Genomic DNA, 12447 nt, shown 5'->3' on the forward strand with positions numbered 1-12447 from the left:
CTCCTGCCTTTGCCACTGGAATGGTTTTCATCAACATGTCTAGTATGTACAACTGGCAACTGTACTTGTAGAAGCCTGAAATGAGCTGAAAGATGTGAACTTTTCCTTCCGATGATTGCTGATTTAAAGGCTTATGCGATAGTTTAAATGTCAACAGCAAGCCTTTTCATGGCAGGTAGGAAGAGCAAGCAAAGAGGAATTCCGATTAGGAAGATGTATACCAGAGGAAGGCAGGAGGGCCACAAAAGATTGATCAAAGAAGGTACCTTGGGACTTTGAACACCATTTTTCAGGGCTGTGACTATGGGGAAGAAGACGGAAGAGAGACAGTCAAGTTAGGATCCACTTTCTAATAAATAAATAAAGTTAGGAAGTGGAATCAGCTTTTAGAAATCCTGCTTTAAACAGAGATATCCACAGAAGTCGTGTTGCAACAAACAACCTTGTGCTGAGCAGGATTGAGACTTTCCAACACTAATTACTAGTAGTGCTAAAAACATATCGGAGACCATAAGATGCCAGAAAAACAGTCCTTTTCTTCTCTCGCTGAGAAGCAGCATATAATAATTTCCTCGTTTTAGAGAAATTACTTGTGGGTGGCTCAGCCGCATACATTTTTGGTACATATTTTGGGACTGCTGTGCTCCCAAGTCAAAAGAGAGGTTGTGTGTGATATATTTACACAACAACTCCCTGCAGTGCTCCAGGCACGGGGAAGAGCAGCTGGAAAGCTGCCTGCTAGAGAAGGCCCTGGGGGTGTTGCTTGACAGTGGCTGAACATGAGCCAGCAGTGGCCCAGGTGGCCAAAAAGGCCAACAGCATCACGGCTTGGATCAGAAACTGCGTGGCCAGCAGGAGCAGGGAGGTGATTGTCCCTTGTACTCGGCACTGGTGAGGCTGCACCTCTAATTCTGTGTTCGGTTTTGGGCCCCTCACTACAAGAAGGACATCGAGAGGCTAAGTGAGTCCAGAGTTCTCTACAGCAAGTCCACAGAAGGTCCGTGAAGCTGGGAAGGTGCTGGAGAAGAAGCCTCATGAGAGGCAGCTAAGGGTACTTGGGTTAGGGAGACATACAGCTCCCTGAAAGGAGGTTGTGGCAAGATTGGTTAGTCTGTTCTCTCAAGTGACAGGCGATAGGATGAGAGGAAACAGCCTCAAGTTGCACCAGGGAAGGTTTACACTGGATATTAGGGAAAATTCTCTTTGTGGAAAGAGTTGTCAAACATTGGAAGAGGCTGCCCAGGGAAGTGGTGGAGTCCCCATCCCTGGAGGTGTTTAAAAGACGAGGAGATGAGGTGCTTAGGGATCTGGTTTAGTAGTGGACAGGTACGGTCGGACTTGATGATCTTAAAGGTCTTTTCCAACCAAGCAATTCTATGATTCTTTGATTCTATATTTGCAGGGCTAGTTTTAAAAGTGATACAAAGGAGATTTGTCTATACGCTCTGCAATCCCTGACAGATTCTTATCATTCACCCTTATGAGCAGTGGAGAAGAAACCTTAAACAAGCAGTTTTTGCTTTCTTGCAAAAGACCTGGCTGGAACCACTCTGAGTTACCTTTGAAACAGCTGGATGTGAGCACTTGGTGCCTTCTCCGACAGAGCCCGACGTATTGCAGAATGACGTCTTTGGAAAGAAGCTTCTTCCTGATAAAGAAATATGACCAACTTTATACAGCAACTTAAAAGTCTATATGGTAACTTAACTGGCGGTGATATCCTTCCCTTTTGCTAAGGCTCTAGAGTGGAGGTGTTTCTAATATACTGGGAGAACCGCAGAGCTGTGCTGTAACTAACAAGGTGCTAAATACGATTCACTGATCTACACAACCCAAATCTTGGCCTGAGATCTTACTGGCTTTGAAAAGTGAAGATTTTCATCTCTGGTGAAACTCCATTTCTTCGCAGTAGTCAAAATTGTGCCCCACAGAGATGGGCTTGTTCTGCCTGGAGAAGAGAAGGCTCCAGGGAGACCTTAGAGCAGCCTTCCAGGATTGAAGGGGGCTCCAGGAAAGCTGGGGAGGGGCTCTTGATCAGGGAGTGCAGGGATAGGATGAGGAGGAATGCTTTTAACTTGAGAAAGAGGAGATTTAGATGAGATCTTAGGAAGAAATGTCTTCCTGTGAGGGTCGTGAGGCCCTGGAACAGGTTGCCCAGAGAAGTCGTGGATGCCCCATCCTTGGAGATGTTCAAAGTCAATTGGATGGGGCCTTGAACAACCTGATCCAGTGGGAGAGTGGAATTAAATGATCTTTAAGGTCTCTTCCAACCCAAATCTATTTACGATTCTGTGAAAATAAGCCAGACCGCGGCAGGAAGAAACATCTGCAGAGAACCATTCCTGACGCATCCCAACCTCCCAATATGTTACAGCAGGGACAACTCTAGCCCCGCCATTGTCTTAAGCTTCTTTTCATCAGCAAGGGACTGAATACAGAACAATTTGCCTCTCCTACATCTTAACTCCACTGTCTTTGTCTCCTTGCTCCAGCAATGCAGAAAACCTGCCTTACCAACTCTATCTCAAACAATATTCCCCCTTCGGAGTAGGAATTACCTTCTGCAAATCTCAGTTAGTTTAAATGACTTTGCACAATGAACACATTATGATCTCAGCAGACTGGAAAATGTGGTCCTGAGTTTTAAGGGCATGTTAATTAACACATGCTGTAGGACAATGTAATTTCTCAGGTTGCTTAAAAATAAAATATAAATCATGGAGCAAAGTTACTACATCCTACTTCATTCTCAGCTGATGTCCATTGATAGTTACTGGTTTAATAGCTAAATCACATGTCCAGAACAGAGGTGGTTTGTCATGGTATGAGCAATGGAAGAGAATATAGTGCTGAACGCTAATATTATGACCATTGTGAGTTCATGGAATCATAGAATGGTTTGGGTTGGAAGGGAAATTAAAGATCATCCCACTCCAACCCCCCTGTCATAGGCAGGGACACCTCTCACTGCACCAGGCTGCTCAAGAGCTCATCCAACCTGGCCTTGAACACCTACAGGGATGGAGCAGCCACAACTTCCATGGGCAACCTGGGCCAGGGCCTCACCACTCTCATAATGAAAAATTTCTTTGTATATCTAATCTAAATCTTCCCTCTTGTAATTTAAGGCCATTCCCTCTCTTCCTATCACTCCAGGCCCTTGTAAAAAGTCCCTCTCCAGCTTTCCTGGAGTCCCTTCAGGTACTAGAAGCCTACTATAACGTCTCCCTGGAGCCTTCTCTTCTCTAGGCTGAACAACCCCAGCTCTCTCAGCACGTCCTCCTAGCAGAGATGCTCCAGCCCTCTGATCATCTTTGTAGCCTCCTCTGAACCCATTCCAACAGTTCCATATCTTCCTTATGTTGAGGATTCCAGAACTAGACATAGGACTCCAGGTGGGCCTCTCAGGAGTTCTTTCACTATTTATGTTAAGTGAGACTCTGCTTAGATACCCACTGAGCTTGTGTTTTGTTTTGCTTTCTCTTGGTAAAGATATAATTTTGACTATTTTTTTCGGTGTAGATTACAGGTATAGATAACTTCCTCTTCATACCTTGTAGAGTTAATTACAGTCGTACAAAATTAGTGCAGGGTTGGCATGGTCACAAGGGACAAAGCTGCAGGGATAAAGAATCAGATCTACTGCCTTTCCCTGTGCAGCAAATCCTGCTTCTTATTTTGCTTGTGCATAATTCACTTTAATTTCTTCATATTTTTTATTTTCCAGTTCTACACAACGAGAGGAGAATACGGTTACTGCAGTGACAGCACATTATTTGGGTGCCAAAAGCATGAATATTATTTGCAGTCCCAAATTCAACAGTTTAGACAAAATTTCACCTGAAGGACACAGAGTTATTTATATTTTTCTCATTAAATATAGTCTAAGAGGCACCTGGATTTCACTTTGAACGTTTTGCTAAGTTGACACCTCAGCTGATGCTGTAAAGCTTTCTCTGCATGTAAAAAAATATTGGAACCTTAGTGTAGTAAATAACGAAAAGGTATTACCACCGCTGAACAGGGAGACTAATAAGAAAGAGAGCCTTGCAGCCACTAAGTAAGTTAAACCCAAGGTAAATGATCGCCTCCTTCATCATAAACCACTTCTGCCTGACTTGACAAAATGTAAACTTTCAAAATAAAAATAAATACGGTGAAAGAAAAAGTGAGAAAAATAAATTGCAGGGTAGGAGTGATGGCAGAGTGCCACCAAGGCAAAAAATATTCTGGCTTCTCTCTCACACTAAACTAACAAACCTTCTGAAGAAAGAAATGTGAAAATGAACAAGACTTGTGACAGCAAGTTTGCAGGTGACACCAAGCTGAGTGGAGCAGTTGTCACGCCACAAGGACGGGACGTCATCCAGAGGGACCTGGACAAGCTGGACAAGTGGGCTTGTTTAAATCTCATGAGGTTCAACAAAGCCAAGTGCAAGGTCCTACACCTGGGTCGGGTCAATCCATGGTTTCAATAAAGAATGGGGGATGATGTGATTACGAGCAGTCCTGTGGAGAAAGTCTCTGGGGTGCTGGTGGATGAGAAGTTCAATATGAGCCAGCAATGTGTTCCTGCAGCCCAGAAGGCCAAACCATATCCTGGGCTGCATCCAAAGAAGCACGGACAGCACGTCGAGGGAGGGGATTCTGCCCCTCATCTCAGCTCACATGAGAACAAAGCTGGAGTCCTGTGTCCACTTCTGGGATCCCTAAGGATATGGAACTGTTGAAATGGGTCCAGAGGAAGCCACAAAGATGATGTTAATCCTTGAGCATCTCCCGTATGAGGACAGGCTGAGAGAGTTGGGGTTGTCCAGCCCGGAGAACAGAAGGTTCTTGGGAGACATGAGAGCAGCCTTTCAGTACCTGAAGGGGCTACAGAAAAGCTGGGGAGGGGCTTTTTACAACAGACTGGAGTGACAGGAAGAGGAGGAATGTCTTTAAATTGGAAGGGGGAAGATTTAGCTTAGATATTAGGAAGAAATTCTTCACCATGAATGAGGTGAGGCCCTGGCCCAGGTCGCCCAGGGAAGCAGTGGCTGCCCCATCCCTGGAGATGTTCAAGGCCAGGTTGGGTGGGGCTTTGAGCAACCTGGTCCAGTGGGAGGTGTCCCTGCCCATGGCAGGGGGGCTGGAACTGGATGATTTTTAAGGTCCCTTTCAACTCAAACCATTCTATGATTCTATGATTCTCTCTCATATTAAACCAACAAACCTTTGGATGAAAGAAATGTGACAATGAACAAGACTTGTGACAGTTATTTGCATTCTGCATGGCTTCAAAAGAGTTATTTCATTTCACAAAACTGAAAGGTGGGAGGTTCCCTATTTCAGCCACTTTACAATCATACCTTTCTCCCCACCTAAAACCAACCCTTTTGAAAGCCTGGGAAATGGGAGCAGGGGGGGTCTGTTACTTTGCTCCATCTAGAGCACTAATTCTAAACATCAGAGGTAGTTATAAATACAGAGCTAGTGGCAGAATTGTACAGCAAGTCATGCCTGCCAAGCCATCATTCATCATAATGACATCATAACCCTCGAATGGAACAAAGTTTAAAGCTTTCATTTTTCTTTTTCTCTTCCTCCTGTCGCTGCTGTATAAAAAGAGCATTAGACACATCTGCTTCATAGCCCCAACCCCGCCAGTGCCTGCAAGGAAAATGAATGCCTTTAGGGAAAGGACTATTAAGGAGAAGTAAAAAAAAAAAAAAAAGAAAGAGAGATGAAGCTGAAGTTGCAAAAGGTTATTTGAAATCCAAGCACATTTCAATCTGTTGATTGAAAAAGTAAAAGCAGGTGAAAAATGTGCTTAAAATTGATCTCTGGCAGTTATCGCCAGCCTATGCTCGGAAAGGCTCGGCTGAAAGAGTTTTTCCACTGCCGCTGGATGGCGTTCATAAGTAATCTTCATTGTCCTATTTACTGCATCTGTTTCCTCTAAATAGGATGGTTTCATATCTTGTCGTAGAACCGAGAGATGACATTCAGCTCCCTTACACCAGTACACAATTGAATGAAATCAATTACGATCAACAGATTTATTCTGGTGTAAAATGGAGCAGAAAAGACAGCCTGTCTTCTCATCTGAGTTTACCTGCCTCATTCTCATCAATCTGCCTTAACTCTGAGGAAATGTTAAATATGGTGGAAATGAAAGACGGTCAATTCTCTCATGAGAAAGAAAGGTCTGACTAACATCTATTTTTTTGCATACAACTTATCATTTCTGTCTAAGATTACAATAAATGCTCCTTACCACAGAGCACAGTTGCACTGCAAGACTGTCCGAGATGCCTCCTGGATAGTTCTTCGCAGAAGAGTCCAAGAACTCATTGACAGATGAAGACCGAGTGGTTCCAGTAATCCCTCCACCGGGTGACAATCTTTGCTCTTGTAAGAGAGGAATTCTTGAACCTAGTGTGGAAAAGACACTCCTCAACAAAAATATTTCGAATGCCACTTTGCTTGCAGCAAGCAGAAAGAAACCAGTTATTTGCAGCTCTCATGGTATCACTGAAACATAGAGTAGTTTGGGTTGGAAGGGACTCTAAAGATCATCTTGTTCCAACCCCCCTGCCATGGACAGAGACTCGTCCCACTGGATTAGGCTGCCCAAGACCCCATCCAACCTACACATTCCCCCAAAAGCTTTTAAAACGTCCAAATACTTTACAACGAATGTATCATCCCTTGGATAGTGGGGTGAATGAAAGTTATGAGAAACCTAAGAAAAACATGCCTGAGGGAACTAGAGTTGTTTAGCCTGGAGAAGAGAAGGCTAAAGGGAGACCTCATAGCTTTCTGCATCTCCTGGAAAGGAGGTTTTAGTGATGTGGGTGTTGGCCTCTTCTCCCAAGTAACAAGTGATGGGACAATAAGGGGAGACCTTATAGTGGCCTTCCAGTATGTGAAGGGGGCCTACAAGGAAGCTTCCAACCCTCTACCATGTGCAGGGACACCTCCCACTGGATCAAGTTGCTCAAAGCCCCATCCAACCTGTCCTCAAACACCTCCAGGGATGGAGCATCCATGATTTCTCTGGGCAACATGTGCCAGTGCCTCACCACCCTCACAGGAAGACATTTGTTCCTAGGATCTCATCTAAATCTCCCCTCTTTTAGCTTAAAACCGTTCCCGCTCATCCTTTCCCCGCACTCTCCAACCAAGAGCCCCTCCCCAGCTTTCCTAAAGCCCATTTCAGTACTGGAAGGCTGCTCTAAGGTCTCCCTGGAGCCTTCTCTTCTCCAGGCTGAACAACACCAATTCTCTCAGCCTATCTGGAAGAGCTCCAGCCCTTCGATCATCTTTTTCGCCTGCTCTGGACTTGCTCAAACAGATCCATGTCCTTCCTGTGCTGAAGAACAGATGACTCTCAGCTTATCCACTACCCACTGCTGGTTTGCCAGAAGATCTGTGTTAAGAACAGCAAAGATGAAACTTAGGATTGGAATGTTCTGTTCCAGGCATGGTAAACTTCTACTTTGACATTGAGTAAGCAGTAGAGCCTAACCTTATAGGTGCAGAGCTTCACCCTGCCAAAACTTCAGTCTCAGCACCACAAATAATCAGTCTTTGGCATTAACGTCCCTTTCCACATTTGTAAAATACAAATAGTAACACACACTCCCCAGGACTGCTGCGAGATATAATTAATAGCTGTAAAGTAGCGAGTTCTGTGGATGAAAACTGCTAATGCAAGTACAAAGCATCATCAGCTCTGAAATGTATTATCCTTCTGCTATAAAAAGTTTTTGAAAAGAACTTATCTATTTTCTCTCTGTGTTTTTACTCTATACATGAGCGAAAGATCTTGCACAGCAGTTCATTAAAAAAAGAATTAACAACCTATCATAATCTCACACAACCAATCTTCCCCCTGCTACTATCTTACCATAAATGTTCATATTAAAGACAGCCCTGGGGCAAGTTTTTTAAAATAAATTATTTCACAGAGTCCATAAGAAGAGATGATCTCTAGAAATAGGATAGTTAAATTTATTTAAACACCTATAAACGAAGCTTTAAATGAATTTAATGGTGCATAGTAAATTTAAAAGTTACTTTATGGACAGCAGAATTACCAAAATCTAGCACTATTAATGAAGTTTCTGTAAGTAGTGACAAGTCATTCACTGAAAGAACTCAGAACTGCTGAGGAATACAAACTAAGTCCTTTAAAGAAACTTCAGATACATAGCTAATACCTTCAAAAATACCATGATTACATACAAATCTTCTCTCTTTAATCCCCCCTTTTTCTTTTCATAATCAAGTTAGGGTTTGGTGGCCTCCTGGCATAAAACCTCTTCGGTGTTTTTAAAACAAATAAGCAACAATCATGGAATCATAGAATCACAGAATGGTTTGGGTTGGAAGGGACCTTAAAGATCATCCAGTTCCAACCTCCTGCCATGGGCAGGGACACCTCCCACTCGATCAGGCTGCTCAAAGCCCCATCCAACCTGGCTTTGAACACCTCCAGGGATGGGGCAGCCATGACTTCCCTGAGCAACTTGTGCCAAGGCCTCAGCACCCTCATCATGAAGAAATTCCTCTTTATGTCTAGTCTAAATCTGCCCCTCTCCAACTTATAGCCATTGCCTCTAGTCTTATCACTCTATATCTTTATAAAAAGTCCCTCCCCAGCTGTCTTGTTGGCATCAATATAATATTAAATAAGACAAGGAAGTCTTCCTTCTCACTTCAAACAAGCGTGGAAGCTCTGGAAATGAAAATGCAATCCACACAGTTTAAGATTAAATATGATTCTTCAGAGAGGTCTGCGCTGCTGTAGCACTGAGATGCCATAATATGCGTAGAACCTTTTTTCTTGTCCACTAGGAAATCAGTATTTATTAATTCTTTCCGGGTAGAATATTACTTGAAATGATGAACTGATTAATTTTACTCTATTCTTCATTAACATGTGCAGACATTTTTGCCTTCCTCCAGATACTTTTATTTCCAGCCTTCTGAGCCACACAGACAGTCATGGAAATTGGCTTTGTGTTACTTAGAAAACTCATTAACTCTCCTGTTATAATGCATCTAACCAAGACAGCCATAAACCAGGGAGGGTCTTGGAGTTAGAGAAAAGTGTCCTCATAAATGAGCTCCTTGTTAGTCCATGTAGTGCAACATCTTACAACTACAATGCCTATTTATTTCTTTTTTCTCCAGTATTTTAGAGACCATGTTCTGCTTTCATCCCAGCTGGTAACCTGCTCTGTCTGGGATAAATTTAAAGGGTTACAGCTGAGTTTTTGGATGGGACCATTCCCTGATCCAGATTACACACGACTGCACAATCAGAGGAATGAGGGTGAGGAGCACGCTAGAAATGCACAGGCAGGAGAGGTAAGTCAGGTATCACTGTTTTTAAAGTAGCATGCACTTGGATTAGCTGGAAGGGCTCATGAAGCTCCAGCCTGAGGACATTCGGCACTGGTGAGACCGCTCCTTGAATACTGGGGTCAGTTCTGGGCCCCTCACCACAAGAAGGATGTTGAGGCTCTGGAGCGAGTCCAGAGAAGAGCAACGAAGCTGGGGAAGGGGCTGGAGAACAGGCCTTATGAGGAACAGCTGAGAGAGCTGGGGGTGTTTAGCCTGGAGAAGAGGAGGCTGAGGGGAGACCTCATTGCTCTCTCCAACTCCCTGAAAGGAGGTTGTAGAGAGGAGGGAGCTGGGCTCTTCTCCCAAGGGACAGGGGACAGGACGAGAGGGAATGGCCTCAAGCTCCACCAGGGGAGGGTCAGGCTGAACATTAGGAAAAAATTTTTCCCGGAAAGGGTGATTGGTCCCTGGCAGAGGCTGCCCAGGGAGGGGGTTGATTCACCTTCCCTGGGGGGGTTTAAGGGACGGGTGGATGAGGCACTGAGGGACATGGGTTAGTGATTGATAGGAATGGTTGGACTTGATGATCCAGTGGGTCTCTTCCAACCTGGTGATTCTATGATTCTATGATAAATGGTTTATGTTAAACAAACTGCCCATCAGTTAGGTTTACCCCACAGTGGGTAGACCCAAAAGCACTTGGAGTGAATTTATAAGCTGCCTTCACTCCTGTTTCTATCCTGGTACCTCTTCATGCTTCTGGCTATCCTGGAGAAGACAGCACAGAAAGGTCTCAGTGTCAGTCATGCTATTTTCTTGTTGCTCAACAGTTTGATAGGCACAAAGCTCTCAGTCACTGATGTATCTTGCTTGATTTATCTGGAATGAATGGGAGATCCTCGGCCCAAAAGAATCCTTAGAAGAGTCAGGCAACTCACTTTCCGCATATTGTTGCCTCAGGGCAAACAGTGATGTAAAGTACTTGGAAAAATCTCCATTAAAGATTCAGATCCCAGGGAGGAATCAGCCCAGGAGACTCATTACAGAGAAAGCACGCAGAGTTTCAGAGACAAGCAGTCTCACAGGTTGCATCATTCACAGATTTCAGTTCTTGTAACAAATAAGTAGGAATACTCTACTGATAAAAACAGTAGCAGCATGTTCCCAGATGCAGTACCTGCTCCTGCTCTGCTATTCACGTCCTGGATGCTATCAACAGCGGCAGGCGGCTCCAAACCCAGGTACGCCTTTACGAGGAGACTCAGCTCTGTGAATGCTTCATCCAATTCATCTGCAGAAAGTGATATGCATTTCACCGTGGAGAGGAAAGATATGCAATGAAAAAAAATGAGCTTTCATCAGTACGAAGGTACAAAACACAGAAGTTTGGCACAGAAATGCATTCTTAACTCATCTACACCACCACTTTGGGAGAAAAATCTTCATCTTCATAAACAGCATATTCAAGAAAATAATCTGAAATTCATCTCAGTTTCTGCATTCACCTAAATATTCTTCTGCAATGTGGCTTACTGTGGTTTATTTCTTTAATGCTATATTGAAATAGTAAGTCTCATATGCCCTTAATAATAACTACAAATACAACACTGTGTCCAGTTCTGGAGTCCTCAACAGAAGGATATGGAACTGTTGGAGTGGATCCAGAGGAGGCTCCAAGGATGATGCGAGGGCTGGAGAACCTCTGAGGACATGCTGAGAGACTTGGGGTTGTTCAGCCGGGAGAAGAGAAGGATCCAGGGAGACTTTCTAGCAGCCTTCCAGAACCTGAAGGGGCTCCAGGAAAGCTGGGGAGGGGCTTTTTACAAGGGCCTGGAGTGATAGGATGAGGGGGAATGGCTTTAAATTGGAAGGGGGAAGACTTAGATTAGACATTAATAAGAAATTTTTCATGATGAGGGTAGTGAGGTCCTGGCCCAGGTTGCCCAGGGAAGCTGTGGATGCCCCAACCCTGGAGGTGTTCAAGGCCAGGCTGGACTGGGCTTTGAGCAGCCTGGTCCAGTGAGAGGTGTCCCTGCCCATGGTAGAGGGGTTGGAACCAGATGATCTTTAAGGTCCTTTCCAAGAGAAACCATTTTATGATTCTATGATTCTATCGTATTTCATATCACAATGACAGTTTTCACCATTGCTGTGGTGAACTTGCAAAAACCGCCTCCACAAAAGGGCAGACACAGATTGAACTAGAAAAGGATTCTTCTCTACCACCTGCTATCCTCAATTCATAAATATCAATAAGCAAGCATTTGTTTTAATGAAATATCTTATATCCTCACATTCTTTCTTCTGGGCTGAGGGATTTGAGCAAGTTACTAAGCAGAAGAGTCCTATAAGGAAAAGCTTTGCGGCAGCTTCTTTACAGTGAGACATTGCCAGACGCACACCAGCTGGCATTTCAACACTTGCAAAAAAAACCTGTCCTGCTCAGAGATAATTAGGTCTGTTAGATCAAAAAGCACCCCTGAACTCTGCCCAGAAACTTACACACAATTAGCACAGAGCAGTTTATTATTCTCATAGGAGATAATGTTTAATAAGTGTGCTTCTGAGTTCAATAGTTGCTTCGCTTTCTAGATGGGCTTAAACACAACTTGGACACAACAGAGTAATTCAGTTCTGACATATCTGTGGAGTTTTTGGATCCCTGGTGACAAGAACTAAGTGGGAAATTCAATTAAGCGATAGTTTAAACTGTTATAGAATCATAGAATCGCTTCATTGGAAAAGACCTTTGAGATCATCAAGGCCAACTGTACCTGTCCTCTACTAAACCAGATCCCTGAGTACCTCATCTACTCATACACGGATGGAGACACAACCATGTCCCTGAACAGCCTCTGCCAGTGCCCGAGAACCCTTTTGGTAAAGAAATTTTTCCTGATGTCCAATCCAAACCTCCTCTGTTATCTAATCTGAACCTTCCCTGGCACAACTTGAGGCCATTTCCTCTCGTCCTATCACCTGTCACCTGGGAGAAGAGGCCGCTACAACCTCCTTTCAGGTAGTTGTTGACAGTGATAAGGTCTCCCCTCAGACTCCTTTTCTCCAGGCTAAACAGCCCCAGGTCCCTCAGCCACTCCTCATAATGACTAT

General features: G+C 44.0%; 1 protein-coding gene across 6 annotated transcripts in view; it reads right to left on the bottom strand.

Moving 5' to 3' along the window:
• The window catches only part of LRGUK (leucine rich repeats and guanylate kinase domain containing), a 70114-nt gene that overhangs the window by 14311 nt on the left and 43356 nt on the right, over positions 1–12447 (bottom strand). For 4 of the 6 annotated variants that reach the window (XM_069861819.1, XM_069861755.1, XM_069861665.1 and 1 more), the window contains 3 exons: positions 10514–10627; positions 6260–6417; positions 1560–1648 (listed from right to left, as the gene is read on the bottom strand). In XM_069861819.1, the coding sequence (XP_069717920.1) occupies positions 1560–1648; positions 6260–6417; positions 10514–10627 (361 nt within the window). The remainder of the gene's footprint in view (positions 1–1559; positions 1649–6259; positions 6418–10513; positions 10628–12447) is intronic. The other 2 variants (XM_069861872.1, XM_069861964.1) reach the window with 1 other exon arrangement.

The sequence above is a fragment of the Phaenicophaeus curvirostris genome, chromosome 1, assembly GCF_032191515.1.
Source record: "Phaenicophaeus curvirostris isolate KB17595 chromosome 1, BPBGC_Pcur_1.0, whole genome shotgun sequence".
NCBI lineage: Eukaryota > Metazoa > Chordata > Aves > Cuculiformes > Cuculidae > Phaenicophaeus > Phaenicophaeus curvirostris.